This window comes from Agelaius phoeniceus, chromosome 13, assembly GCF_051311805.1.
Source record: "Agelaius phoeniceus isolate bAgePho1 chromosome 13, bAgePho1.hap1, whole genome shotgun sequence".
In the NCBI taxonomy this organism is placed as follows: Eukaryota; Metazoa; Chordata; class Aves; order Passeriformes; family Icteridae; genus Agelaius; species Agelaius phoeniceus.
Window position 1 is genome coordinate 18,331,048 of NC_135277.1, and position 14,765 is coordinate 18,345,812.

At 46.9% G+C, this 14,765-nt stretch overlaps 1 protein-coding gene across 9 annotated transcripts in view; it reads left to right on the forward strand.

Moving 5' to 3' along the window:
* The window catches only part of MYO9A (myosin IXA), a 179,029-nt gene that overhangs the window by 141,867 nt on the left and 22,397 nt on the right, over positions 1-14,765 (forward strand). For 5 of the 9 annotated variants that reach the window (XM_077185319.1, XM_077185321.1, XM_054641970.2 and 2 more), the window contains 11 exons: positions 817-960; positions 1,609-1,648; positions 2,553-2,675; positions 5,839-5,919; positions 6,813-6,923; positions 7,897-8,019; positions 8,505-8,654; positions 9,204-9,514; positions 10,441-12,066; positions 13,308-13,389; positions 13,887-14,099. In XM_077185319.1, the coding sequence (XP_077041434.1) occupies positions 817-960; positions 1,609-1,648; positions 2,553-2,675; positions 5,839-5,919; positions 6,813-6,923; positions 7,897-8,019; positions 8,505-8,654; positions 9,204-9,514; positions 10,441-12,066; positions 13,308-13,389; positions 13,887-14,099 (3,004 nt within the window). The remainder of the gene's footprint in view (positions 1-816; positions 961-1,608; positions 1,649-2,552; positions 2,676-5,838; positions 5,920-6,812; positions 6,924-7,896; positions 8,020-8,504; positions 8,655-9,203; positions 9,515-10,440; positions 12,067-13,307; positions 13,390-13,886; positions 14,100-14,765) is intronic. The other 4 variants (XM_077185320.1, XM_077185327.1, XM_077185325.1 and 1 more) reach the window with 3 other exon arrangements.

Here is a 14,765-nt window from a genome sequence, read left to right on the forward strand (position 1 = left end):
GCTTCTATTTCCTATGATGATTTCTGCAAGGCTGATAAAAAATTTAGAGTTTAAAAACCCCAACAAACCACCAAAAACCCGCCAAGCCAAAAGTGTTTTGGTGGGGTGCTGCCCATAAGAGGCTTCATGTCCCCCAGACACCACTGGAAGGCTTCTCACTTTGGGAAATTGCTTGTCCTGATGTGTAGTTTGGTTAAGTATCAGTTTCCATCCCTCCAAGAGAGGATTTTGGTTCCTCTCCTTGTTTCCTTTAGCCCTTCTGAAGCCAGGTGAGCATTTCTGGAGACCACAGCAGTTATGCTCCATGGCAGAAGGGACCAAATTGAGTGACTGATTTGGAATTAGGTCCCAGAGAATGATTCTGGGTCAACCCATCATCCAGCAGGGGCTGACATCCATCTTTGTGGCAAATAATGAGTTTATTGCAAATTAGATTTGCTTTTTCTTTTCCCAATGGAATGATGGTGTGAATTTGAGGAGCCAGAGTCAGCACCAGATGTCATGGCCTTGTATCCTTCAGGCCACCAAAGGTATCTAGAGGTATCTGCAGACTCAAAGTTTCTGTCTGGGATAGCTGGAAGCTGTTTTTGTCCTGCTGTTAATTTGTTCCTTTTGTGAGTATTAGATCTTTGAGAGCTGCTTTAGTGGATGATGGCTTCATGTGCTGTCTGGCACCAGGGACTCATCCCATGGGAGAGAATGAACAATGGAAAGAAAAAAGCAGCAGCTCATTTTCTACCAATGGGTTATTTTAGGATCTGTTTTTATCATGGAACTGCATTTTTTATCTCTTCCTAACGGTGTCTGGTGTTCCAGGGATGCCTATGGAGTTGGCTGGAATGGCAGGATGGGGATGAGGCACAACAGGCTCGCCAGCCCTGGCACCTTCCTGGACAAAGATGGGATATTTGTCAACACCACCAACAGCAAACTGCTGGAGAGGGCCCATGGCATCCTCATGTCAGTACCCAGGAGGGGATCTGGGCTTTATTCCTGGAGCACAATGAGCAGCAAGGGTGGTTAGGGCAATGAAAATAGCCAGGATATAAAACTCTCAGCGTGCCAAGCAGACTTGGAGCTGTCTCCCAGTTGGGTGAAAGCAACCCCAGTACATTTGACTTGTCTGATTTAATTTGTCTCGTTCATTCAGAATGACAGACAAAGGGAAGAAAGAGAAGGAACAAACCTTCTGGTCACACCAGTCTGGAGATACAGCAGCCATGTAATGCAGTCACACTTCTAACATCTTATCAGAGTTTCCATTATAATTATCTGGGCAGGTGATTCACACTGCAGCCTCCTCAAAGGTTCAGGGAGCATCCCAGGGTGGCTGGAATGAACATGGGGTTTGGAAAGCAGGAGGCTGGTCATCATTTTGTGATCTGGCATCTTCACTCTTCCCAAATTCCCAGCATGCCATCATTTCCAGTGTAACCATTCCCATTATTGGGTACACCCCTCTCAGTCTGCAGTGTGCAGGGACAGCCCCATTTCAGTGCTGGTACTGGCAGCAGCTGCTCAGGGGGGATGTGGAGGGGCTGGTTTCATCAACTCCTCCATTCCACAATTGCACTGGGGATTAACCTGAGCCATTTATTATCTCCCCAGGCGAAACAAGAACTTCAAAGCCAAACCCAGTCTCCCAAAGGTGAGTGAGAAGCAGCATTTTCCCCCTTGTGGTTTGTGGGTTAAGGCTGTAGCACAGTCATGTGATGCTGTTGGATATGAAGAAGACCATTGTGTCTACACCAAGACTTTGGTCAACTCAGCTCTGTTCAGGGCTCTTTAATTCATATAAACCCAGAGGATTTCAGCCCTGATTTCTGCTGGGAGAAAGAGATATGAGCACTTACATCCTCCTTGGATCTTCCTGCTGCTCTGTCTCATTTTTCCTCCTTCTGAGAAGGAGTATGTACATGCTGGTGAAATTTAATAACTAAATCTCTAAACTAAAATGAGCAAGTAAGTGATGCAGGAGAGCTGGTACCTGATAGACAACAACCTTGTTACTTTTCCTCTGTCTTGGCTACATTTATTATATTTGAAGAGATGCCAGGACATTTCTTGTCCCTAGAAGAATAAGGCTTTTTGTGGTCCTCACTGGTGCTGCATCCATGGTCAGGAGCAGAGCACCAGGAGAGGAACAAACATTGGTTTTACTCCTCTCTATGTCCATCTTGCAGCTGGAGATGCACTGATGCAATTAATCAATGAACTGCTTGTTAACAGTGAGGAGAATCATAGAATCATGGGATGGTTTGTGTTGGAAAGGACCTTAAAGGTTTTCCAGTTCTACCCCCTGCCATGGTCAGGGACACCTTCCACTATCCCAGGCTGCTCCAAGCCCCATCCAGCCTGGCCTGGGACACTTCCAGGGATGGGGCAGCGACCCCCCTGTGCCAGGGCCTGCCCACCCTCACAGGGAGCCATCCCCCAGGGTTCCCTGTTGAGATTACATCAGCTAAGGAAGCCCTGTGAGGGTAAAGGAGGGATATAGCAGATGGTGTGATGGCAACACCTGGATTTTCTATGGATTCTCTCTTTTTCTGCAGCACTTGCTGGATGTGAAGTCCCTCAAGCACCTCACCAACCTGACGCTGCACGACCGCATCACCAAATCTCTGCTCCACCTCCACAAGAAGAAAAAACCACCCAGCATCAGTGCCCAGTTCCAGGTGAGCCCTTTCCTTTGGTGGAGAGAGGGGAGCCCCCTGCTCCAGGCACACTCCTGCCCCATCCCCCATAACATTCAGGCCATGAATCCCACTGAGGGCTTGAGGGAGACATGGCAGGTATTTAAAGAGTGCAAATGGAGAGAAATAAGAGTGAGGGTGGGTATCATGGGGGATGACATAGTGGAGCAAGGTGGGACATGAGGATGAGCTGCAGGGGGAGGTGCTGGTGCATCCCTGTCCTCTGGTACATCATATTGTGGTGCTTTCTCCCCCAAATCCAGAAACCACCAAATCCCCAAATCACTTTTTTTGCAGTCTTTTTACTCTCATCCAGCATAATCTGTTCTGAGACAGAATGAGAATTTTGATAGGGGCAGAAAAGTCAGAATCCTGCTGCATTATCTCCTGGTGAGCAGGGGAGTTCAGAGGAGGGATCGATCTTGTGTTGTCAGTCAGCAATCCCTAGGGTTGGTGCAGGGAAAATAATCCTCTGAGGACTTGGCAATGCTGGGCTCACAGTTGGACTGAATGATCTTAAAGGTCTTTTCCAACCTGAATGTGATTGTTCTATATGTGCAGCACGGCTTGGAAACTGCTACAAGACATGTGCACAAGCAGGTGGTAATAATAGAAAGCAGCTTTTCACTTAAAATCTGGATTCTAAGCATGTCTGGGTTGGTTTTGACTTGTAATTTTGACTGCTTTGTGGCTTTTTTGGAGATGTGGTTTATATTTACAAAATCTCTGTGTGTAGGTGTGGGTAAGATTAAATAATTAAAAATACATGCACACACACATGTGTATAGATAATTTGCAGAATGCACATTTGTAAATTTATGTATTTAGCCTTGCTAATCTAATGGTATTCTGGTCAAAATTCACTCCTGCAGAGTTTAATTCATATCCATGGAGGGGTTGAAACAGGGATGTCTTGGAGTGAAAGGCCTTCCCAAAACCTATTTATGCTCCCAACAAAACTCTGAAAAGCCCTAGGGGGCAAAAATTGATTTTTTTTTTAATATTTTCACAGCACATTCAAATCAAAGATCCCTAATCTCAGTGAGCACTTGTTAAAGAGAACAATTTTAAGGGACAAAGCAGCAGCATTGCTTTTTTAATCAAGAGCAATCTAATAAAATTGCAGTGCATGGAATTGGGTCACAGGCAGGAAACACAAATGTTTCCTAACGTGTTTTTTTTTCAGAGAAACGCTGCTTTGTGGTTAATACCTCAACACCAGGCTTGCAGCTGCTCCATCTCCTGTGGATTTCCACTATCCCTAGACTTAGGGTAATCTGTAGGGAAAATAGCTGCCTCAGAGTGTGCTCCAGGAACAGGGATGGAAAACTAAACCACCCATACCTGAAACTGTAGAGCTCCCCTTTACCCCACATGCAGGTGGTGCCCTGCAGACAGGGGTGGAAGGGTTCCTGAAAGGCTGGGTACAGGTGCTGAAGGAGGGGGTGGCTGGAAAGTTTTGCTGGCAGAGGGACAAAGGAGATGGGTACAGGGTTAATCCAGCGACCTCACATGTCCTTTGTGGATTCCTGACCACCAGATGGCAGAGGGTGCCTGCACCATCTGCCTCACTCAGGATGGCATGAGGGAATGGAAATGCCCCCTCCTATGGGTCCTGCACATCCCATTCCCACCATTTCCAGCCCTGGGAGCACTCTGCTTGCTGGACTTTCAACAAAGGGCTTGTGTCCCTTGAGTACCCCCTCTCCCTCCCCCTAGCCTGTGTGTGCATAGTGGGTTGCTGCAGCACTGCTGCTGATTGAAAGCCCCCAATAGGCTTCTTTTGTGTAAAAATGAGTCATTTCAGATTTTAAGCAAACCAGGAGCATGCCAGCAGAGGTCTGCCACGTCATGGCATTCCTGCTGCTCCCTGGGACAGGAGCAGGGATGTTTGCATGAAGTTAATGTACATAACACAGCTGCATCACATGTGCGTGGGATCCATCCCTTGCTCCTTCCAAAATCCTGGATGTGAATGAACATCCAGCATTTTCATGTTTTTCTAAACATGAAAGGCTTCCCATAAAGATGTCTTTGAAATGATCAGAAGGAAAAAAGGCTTCCTGTGAGCTGATCTGTGGGCAAAATGCTTCTTTGTAATACCACGCCAGTTTATTAACTCCTGTGTTCCAGAATTTATAACTCTGCTTATAATAAGTGTGACAGAATATCCTTTACATGACTGAGTTTTAAACTCTAATAAAATCAGGAGTAATCAACTCTCTAGCACTTTACCAATGCCATGTTTGTAATGTGCTCAGCAATTAGAGATACCCAAAGTATTTATAGGACACTGCCAGAAAATGTGGCTGAGGAGCCTGGCCAGCACTGATGGACTTGACACACTCTGGTTTTCAGCCTGGTTTTATTCCAAGAGCTTGTGATTCATCCCAAAAAGTCAAAGGTTTGCAAGGTGAAGGGATAACTCAGCATGACATCCCACTGGAGCAGCTGGCTGTAGAGTGATGCCAATGTAAATTCAGTTTCATGGGAGAGACTTTTAATGGTAGTGAATAAATAAGGGGAAATAGAAAAGGGGAACCAGGAAACCCCTTGATTCTCAGTGATCCTTCAGTCAGGAGCTTGCCAGCATTGAAGCTCTTCTCTAGAAACAAACTGTGAAGTGTACAGGGTTGCAGGCTTCAAAAATATTTGTGAATTCCCAATTTTCCCTTGGCAAAACTTTCATTAAAAACAATTCATTTTTTTGGCCAACAGTAAAGTTTTGACAATTAAAAATCAGGAGTAAATCCTGCCTGGAGTCACTTTTGATGAAGGAAAATTTGATTTTTGTTTAAAACACATCAGTGGTTGTTTTGTGCCAGGTGTAAATTCTTGTCTTGGAGCTCCCATTCATGGCTGGAAGAGGCTTGTGGTGTGGAGTGGGATGGGAATTTGGGCTCCAGGGAAGCCAGAGATCTGAAAATCCAGCCCAGCATTATATTTATCTTTGGTTTCTTTATTGAGGGCCAAGACAAAATCGGCCAAGTTGCTTGTGCTAAAACACTCATTTGAGAGAACAAATTCCCATGTGCCTCATTTACTCATAATTAATTCCAATTTATGTTGGTTTATAATTTAAGTATTTGGATTTTCATTATCCTCTGTGGTCTCCTCTCCCTTCCCTGTGTCTCCTCTGTTGCAGGCATCCCTCAACAAACTGATGGAGACCCTTGGCCAAGCAGAGCCCTATTTTGTCAAGTGCATCCGATCCAACGCTGAGAAGGTAAATGTCATCCTGAGAAAGCAAGATCCTGCTAGAAATCAGCTTGGGAATCTTTTGTCTGTTTTTACAGGGAGTTAGATAGGAAACAAAGACTCAAATGGAGCTGAATTTAGAAGATTTGGGCAAGGAGAAGCATGGATTTATCACTTGTGTGTCGCTTGATAAACTGCACTGGCTCTTCTTATATTTGTAGAAACACATGTATGCAAATATAGTATTTTAATTCATATGAAAATATAAATATATAAATATTATATAAATATAGTATTTTAATTTATATGAAAAATATATTGGTTTTAATAAATTAATTTGACTCCTTTGAAGTTTCTGACCAGCCATTAGAGAGATTTATAGAACCATGAATTCACTTGTGCTGGGTCTGAGCCCTGCAGCTTCCTTAAAATAAAGTTTGCATAAGTAAAAGCAGATACTTTTAGAATAAACTACATTGACTCATATTCCTTGAATTTGACTTTACATAATTGTATTATGGATCGAGGACCCTCAGTTCAAAATGTAGGGATGCTTTGTAGATTAATCCTTCAGAGTTTTATCCAGGCATTTAAAGTTGAAGCTTTTTGCATTGGAGATTATTTACTTGCTTGAAACATCACCCATTAACTGTGCCCTTGGGGGGTCTTTTTCAATTGAAATGCAAAAAATCTTATTTCTCTAGTTAGCTGTTTGAAAGTCTCAGAAGCAAACAGGATTCAATCCCAGTGGGATTAGTTCAGTTCCTGGGGACCCACGTTCCCTCCCTCCTGTAGCATCACTGACAATGTGTGTGTCATGCACATGTGCTACATCTGCTGAACCCTTCACCCATCCATGCACTTAAAAGCTTCAGTGAAAGGAAATATTTGCTCATCCTTGGTCTGGTTTTCCCCTTGCAGCTGCCCCTGAGGTTCAACGACAGCCTGGTGCTGCGGCAGCTGCGCTACACGGGGATGCTGGAGACCGTGCGCATCCGCCAGTCAGGATACAGCTGCAAATACTCCTTCCAGGTTGAGTACAAAGGCCTTTGTCTTCCATCTCCTTTAGCATCATTAGCAGAGTTGTCTGAGTGTTGCTGGTTCATTTTTTATCAGGGTAATTAATTTCTAGTTCTTGGAAGGCAGTGGGTATAACTGACAGTTTTCTGCCTATGAGCCAATCTAGACCTCAGGGGGGTCTGCGAGCCCCCTGCACTGTGATTTTTGAACAAAACCAGTATTTTTTTGCAACATGGACTCCCTTTTGGAAAAAACTCTGATTTGCACGTTCTCTTCTGCATCTGGAATTACTGAGAGCAGTGTTAGCCCTGTCATGTTGGCTGTATCCCATCAGGAGGATGATATGCATCCTCTGAACTGCTGGAGTTAGCCAGCTTTTCCTGTTTTCTTCTTTTCCATGTGTTTGCCAGGTTTTGTGTACATGTCGGTCCTTTCATGCTTTGCTGCTGCTGATTGGTTTCCTGCTTGTGGCTGCTTTGGGGCAGACGTCGTGTTCTGCACAGCAGCTGTTTAGAAAAAGAAAAATGCTCAGCATTTTTTTGCCATGAGCAGGTTTTCCAACCTTGCTTGGGAGGATCTGTCCTCTTGTACCTCCTTCACTCTTTGAATCCTCCCAGCAGTAACGGCTGGAGCATCTCAGGGATGCTTTGCAGATGTTGGTATCTGCCTTCCATAGTGGCTCTTGCTGGGGATTTGGAGCATTTTTTTGCTGGGGTTGACCCTGTGGCTTCTGCAGAACCTCTCCTCCCACGCTGAAAAATGTTTGAACCGTGCTGGGTCCCTGCTTTGATGTCTTTCCCATCAAACCACAAATGTTGGATGAATCTTGGTGTTCCTCAGTGCATAAAATGTTATCTGTCCTTGTGCTCACCCCAGAGGTCCCATTTCATGTGGCCAGTGGAGCAAATCTGTTATTTATGGGAGAAAGTAGCAGCAGGACCCAACTGACCAGATCTTGGTGTTGCTTTTTTCTTGTCTTTCTCAGGATTTTGTGAACCATTTCCATGTCCTTTTGCCACAAGGGATCAGCCCATCTAAGCACAATATCCATGATTTCTTCCGGAAGATGAAACTCGATCCAGACAATTACCAAGTTGGAAGAACAATGGTAAATGTTCATCCTCAGCTCAGCCTTTAAGACACAGATATAACATTTGCCTGTATTTCTGTCTGATAAATTCATATCTATATATGGTTTTAAGTAATGAAACTATTTTTCTTCTGTTTACCAAAAATCAGAGATTTAAATGAAACTTTTAATATTGTTAACATAAAAGAGTAAGGAATAATATTGTTTTGCTATTGATTATAATGAGGCAGCCTCAAAAAACTCATGTCCTCCAAAATCTCTGTGTGTATGTAGACTTAGCTTGATATGATGGTCCTCATTTTGCCTCCCCTGGTGAGAAAGCTCTGTAATTCAGAGCTTAGAGTCACAGGCTGTTGTGAAGCTGCTGAAACCTGTTAGAGGTGCCTTCACAAAAATCAGCTTCTCAACTTTCCTGGGAGCACCCAGGATGCAGAAACCAGGAGGATTTGACTCATGGTCCAGGAAGCTTTCCATGCTAGTGTTTTTTGGGTTGTTTTGGCCAGGTTTTCATGAAGGAACGGGAGCGGCAGCTGCTGCAGGACCTGCTGCACCAGGAGGTGCTGCGGAGGATCACGCTGCTGCAGCGCTGGTTCCGCAGCCTGCTCTGCAGGAGGCAGTTCCTGAGCCTACGGCACGCGGCCATCAGCATACAGGTGGGTGCTGCTGCTGGATTCCAGTGCAAATTGCCATCCCCAAAGCCTGCAGACAGAGCCTGTGCGTAAAATCAGCTCTCCTGTCCAAGGAGGGAGCTTGCAATCAGGATTGACTCCTTCTGCCATAATAAATTGGGAATGGGGGGAAGCTGGAGAGGTTGCATGAAGGCAGGTACTGTCCTCCCATCTAAGTGGAGAGGTTGCATGAAGGCATGAGCTGGAGAGGTTGCATGAAGCTGGAGAGGTTGCATGAAGGCATGAGCTGGAGAGGTTGCATGAAGCTGGAGAGGTTGCATGAAGGCAGGTGCTGTCCTCCCATCTAAGTGGAGAGGTTGCATGAAGGCATGAGCTGGAGAGGTTGCATGAAGCTGGAGAGGTTGCATGAAGGCATGAGCTGTGGGAGGACAGCTCATTTAAAGAGCAAGTGAGAGCTGTAGAACAATGTAAATCACTGATGGAGAATAATTGGGTGAATCACATGGACCCACTGGATACTTCGCTGTACTTCACACAACACCCATTACAAGGAATCCCCTGCTGTGTTTGCAGAGATTTTGGCGAAGCTACCAGTGCCGAAAGAAAGGCAAGCCATCCCCAGACCCTGTGGTTCTCAGCAAAGCTGCTGTCATCCTTCAGACCCACTGGCGAGGCTTTGTGGAGCGGCGGAGGTTCCTGCAGATGCAGTTTGCAGCCCACCTCATCCAGAGCTGCTGGCGGGAGCACGCCAGGCGCCGGCACGCCGCAGCCACCAGCATCCAGGCGGCCTGGAGGGGACACCGCACCCGGCAGGCGTACGCTGCCCGCAGGAGCGGGGCCCTGTGCCTGCAGGCGGCGTGCCGCGGGTACTTGGCACGGCAGAGGTAACCACACCCTTGGCCTCGGGTAAAGAGGAACGTGGTTTTGGTGATGCTCACACTGGATGGTGTGAATCAGGGCACTACAGTGACTTACACGGGCCAGTGTCCCCTTGTGTATCCATGACCCTCTCCTGACCTGCCCCGGTCCTTTGTTTGCCCACGCTTTCTAACAATTTAGCTGCACGTCCTGCTCTTGGAATAAGCAGAGCCTATTTCAGGTTGGAGCACGTAGGCAGTGCAAAGCCAAGGCCGTAAATACTCACAAGGGTTTTTTTTTTTCCTCTTGGCAGCAGCACCAGTTTAAGTAGCCTATTTTTAACTCAGATTGCCTCACCAATCTGGTTGCTGCGCTGGCTCACAAGGACAAGGGATACCAGAGCCAGCCGCTGTGGAGGGCACAGGCTTTCCAGCCATGCCTCAGCTCGCTGGCCGGGGGGCAGGTCATGATTCACTCTCCAGAGGTGCTGCCTGCAAGGTGTTGAACACCTTAACATCCCTTGGAATATTTGGGAGCTGCAGAGAGCTCTTGGTGCCAGGCACAGGTCCCTGCTGAGTTGTTCCAGATGCAGTCCGGGCAGGATGGCGAAGATGGAGAAGCCAAGGGGGTGTGATGGGTTAAGCTTTTCTGGCTCTGACAGCTTATGAAGGAGCTAGACCAGGGATGGAGGCTGGACCCACTGCCGTCGGCACCAGGGGAGCTTTCAGGTGCGTTGAGGCAGCCCTTGGGTAGCAGAGATGGCAGAGGAGGAGGAGATCTAAAACCGACTGTGCTTTGCCTTGTCTTGCACCAGATGTGCAAGGAGGGTTCTTGAGATGCTGGTGATGGTGAGGTGATGGTGGTGGTGGTGATAAGGCACCACTAATGCAGTGCCTTGAAGGGTCCTGAGTGGAGGCGGGGCTGAATATCCTGGTTTTCTGCTTTCTTCCAGGTTTAGAGCTTTGAAAGAGCACCAGTTAAAAGAGATGCAGCTGGAGAATGGCCTGGCAGGTAGAGAAGAGGATGGACTGGAAGCAGATGGTTTGGAAATTAAAGGCTCTGACCCATCTAAGTGGGAGGACAGCTCATTTGAAGAGCGAGTGAGAGCTGTGGAACAACATAAATCACTGATGGAGAATAATCGGGTGAATCACATGGACCCACTGGATACTTCCCTGTACAAAAGGCATGAGAGAGCCAGCAGCCAGAGTGGGATGGACACTGAGGAGGAGATCATCGTGAGAGAGAGGCCCAAGTCGCTGGAGGATCTCAACCAGAAAAAAGTGGTTCGTGCAAAGAGGGAAAGCCGGAGGATGCGGGAGCTGGAGCAGGCGAAGTTCAGCCTGGAGCTGCTGAAGGTGCGCTCCACGGGCGGGCTGTCACCCTCGGAGGAGCAGCGCTGGTCCACGGAGCTGGTGCCCGAGGCACTGCATTCCCCTCAGGGAACCCCCGAGAGCGAGAGCTCTCAAGGGAGCTTCGAGTTGTTAAGCAGCGAAGATACCTCAAGTAGTAAAGTCATTCCCTTAGTCTTAGATGAGCATGAGACACAGCCATTTTCCATGGACTCCCTGCCCAGCAGTCCCCAGGCTCAGCTGCAGGAGAAGCCTTTCTGTCCAGGGGATGGGAACAATGATTTGCCTGGCTGCAGACAGACCCCAGCAGACACGGTGCTGCCTGATAACCTCACCAGGAAGGAGCGTGGGGTTGGTGACCCCCAGAATGTTATAAAGGCTCACCCAAGAGAAACCCTCCTTTCCAGCAACCTCCCCACTTTCTATGTTCCACCACAAGACAATGCAAAGGTGAAGATGGTGGAGAATAACCTGAGGAATAAAGCAGTGGAAAGAGAGGAAAGGACAGTTCTGTTCTCCGAGGTGAGGAAGGACTCTGAGCCAGAACAGGGTAAAGCCTTGGAAGAAGAGGAGGAAAAGGATAAATCCTCTACCAAGAGAGAGGAACGTGGGACAGTGACAGCAGCACGGGCACTTTCTCCAGGTTCTGTCATTAAGAGACTGGAAAAGCTCAATGTGGAGAAGGAGGAACGGCAAAAGCAGCTTCAGCTGCAAAATGAGAGGGAGATGATGGAGCAGATTCGTCAGCAGAAGGAAATTCTGGAGAGACAACGCAAAGCCTTCGAGCAGCAAGGGAGGGTAGAGGCTTTGCAGAGGACAGAGCAGAGCAGAGTGAAGGACACTTCCCTCAAACCAGCCAAAAAACCAGACAGCCGGCCTCAGTCAGTCCTCATCCTGCACCCCCAGAGCAGAGGGGAGCACAGCCCCACCCCAGGCATGGCTCCAGCCCCAGCAGTGGACATCAAGGGTCTCACTGTCGGCACCAGGGGAAGCTCTCCAGCCCACAGTGCCCCCAAAGACCGGCCTGTCAGCATGTTTGTGGAGCGAAGAGAAGGTCTGGAGCCCCGCTGCCATTCCAAGCCAGCTCTGGACCCCAAGGACCACCCTGGCAGCCATTTCTCAAGGACAGAGCGCCTCCGGCAACCTCGGATGCCCAACCAGGCCACTGAGGAGACGAGGGCAAGCTCCATGTTCTTCACACCAAAGGACAATCCCTTTGGCCTCCAGTGAGTAAAAGGATGGTGGGCTTTCTCCTGTGCTTTCTCCATAGGCTTTCTCTGCAGGCTGTCTCCATAGGCTTTCTCCATGGGCTCTTTTTCTGCTAGGGACCTTTTTGTACAAAGGGTCCAGAACGTTGTTTCTGGAGTCTGCAGAAACCTCATAGTTAAACAAAGGGTTCTTGATATTCTAGCAACAAGGAGGTCAGAGGGAAAGGAAAAAGACCTGGAATATGATTTCTCAGGCTCTTAAAACATTATATAATCATGGACATGAGCAGGTGAAGAGAGTCAATAAACAGGCTCAATACTGTTATTATTTACCCTATGTGAACGGGGATAGGAGTTTATTTCTCAAGGTGAAACATGATGAATAAGTTCTTTGGATTTTTGGGTAGTTGGAATAGAAATGACTTGATGAGGCAGAAAAATGCCAGTATTTTCCTTGTTTACCATATAATTAATCCAGCAAAGCCATGTGGACACTGACCATTGCAGATGATAAAACACCAGCTCTTCAGAAGGAGTGTGGGAGTGAATGCTCTTTGGAGACTGTATCATTCACATATGTAATTAATTACACCTGTAATGGACTTAGCAGTTGCTCAGCTCCATTGCTTTACTTAACCTTGGGCTGCTCCAGGGCCTGGAGATGGCAGCAAGATCCTGGGACAACGTTTGCTCCCACTCTGTTGTGTTGTTTAAGGTGCCTTGCCTAATTTTGGGGTGGTTTTGGCCATGTAGTTCAAAAAGGATATAAATCACCCTCCTCCTAAATCCTGCTGCACCCTTTCCAAGGCAAAAGCTCCCAGTGAATGACTGTTGGTAACTCAAAGTACCTCCAAGTGTAGTAGTCTTGTGGTTTCTGTGCAGTTGTGACAGGAGGAGATTCCTGTTGAAAATTTCTTTTCCTGGTTCATGTGCAACATGAACAAGCAACAGGAAGAAAAAGACATTAAGAATTGCTGTATGTTAAGTTTTGCTCTGCAACAGAATAGTTACATTTGAGAATCCCAAAGTACAAAGATACAATCCATAACCACCTTGCTGTATAAAGTTGACAGCCAGAATGTTTTTTCTTCTTGTCTTTTGGTATTAAGTCCAGTCCTGAAGAATTCCAAACAATTCTGAAACCCCATGACCTCAGACTTGCAATTTAGTCTTGACTGTTTGGAGCCCCGGGATCTGGGCGAGTGTGGTGGGAAGGCTTTTGAGAGAGGATGAAAGATCTGTGTTCTCTTGTGTTTCAGCAGAGAGGCAAATCATCAGTGCCTTTCCAAGGGTGAAATAGCACGGAAGCCATTTAAGATGCCGGGGTCTGGCAGAGGAGAGGTGAGTCGTGACTTGTGTATTTTCTCTTTCCATTGAAAAGGGCAAAAAATAACTTAGTTGGCCAGTTTTCCCGCAAAAGCTTCAAAGGAGTGAACTCTGAAGCACAAGGGCTGCCAGACATGGGAAGGGGGATATGGCAGCACAGTAACCTCCACACCTTCTCTTAAAATGAAAAGCCCTGTAGGAATAATTTGTAGTAGCTCTGGATAAAAGGATCCTGCGATCCTGATGGCAAACACTGTCCAACGCCGTCTTGTCTTGGTTTGGTTTAACGTCTCTGTTTCAGTGACACCCATGATTGTCCATTTTCACCGTCCTGTCTTAGTTTTTGTTCTTCCTGGTCCTTTGCTGTTTTCACTAGACATAATACTGCATCCCCTCCATGAGGTGCAGTGGCACTCAGAGATGTCTTAAGGCTACACGGGTAGAGTCTCCTTTTTACTTTAAAACCCTTCTTTTCGTTTTGTTTTGTTTTGTTTTATCCTTTGGTCAAGCAGGTGCCCAGACCGAGCCATAAAAAGAAAGCCCGCATGGCGCGGACGCGCTCCGATTTCTTGACTAGAGGTACTTTTGCTGATGGGGAGGGGGATACGGAGGAAGAGGATTACGATGGCAGTTTTGAGTTCCTTCTCTCCTCTGAGCACCCTCCTCACGCCGAGGCGGTGCCCGCAGCCCGCCTGGGGCAGGCCTGTTACAGTGACTCCGAAATGGTAATTGTGTCCAATGTGGTGGGGGAGCCTTTCTTTGCTAACCTTAGCTGCACTGATCCCTCCACTGCTTCTTTTCCCACTCCCAAGGATGCTGGAGTAGATGGATAAATTTGGCAAACACAGCAGAAAATCATCAATTCACAGAATCACGGAAGGGTTTGGATTGGAAGAGACTAAATCTCAATTCCAGCCCCCTTCCACTAGACCAGGGTGCTCAGTACTCTATCCAAGCTCTATTTCTTGCTCCTGGGTTGATTAGATATCCACCACACTTCCCAGAGTTTTCCTGGAGCATTACAACTTGTATTGCACAATTACCTGTTTTGGGGGCTTTAACCTCATCCTCCCCTTGGAAGATTTTGATCTAAAAATGGCTTATATACATCTGTAAAAAAAGAAAGTAAATATTGTTCAAAAAGCAACAGACAACAAAATGATGTAAATCCTGTGGCTTCTTTTACTTTTGATTTTTTATGCTTAGCCACAATATCCAATGACTACTTGGTCCTCAATTATCAGAGTGATGCTGGCAGACAGCAGCTCAGAAAAAGCAAAACCATGGAAATTGGGCAATGAAAACATAATGAGAGTGAAATAGTGGGTTATGAAACAAAGACGATCAAGCAAAGTGTTTTTTCCAAGCACAGTGACAAGTATCCCTTAGCA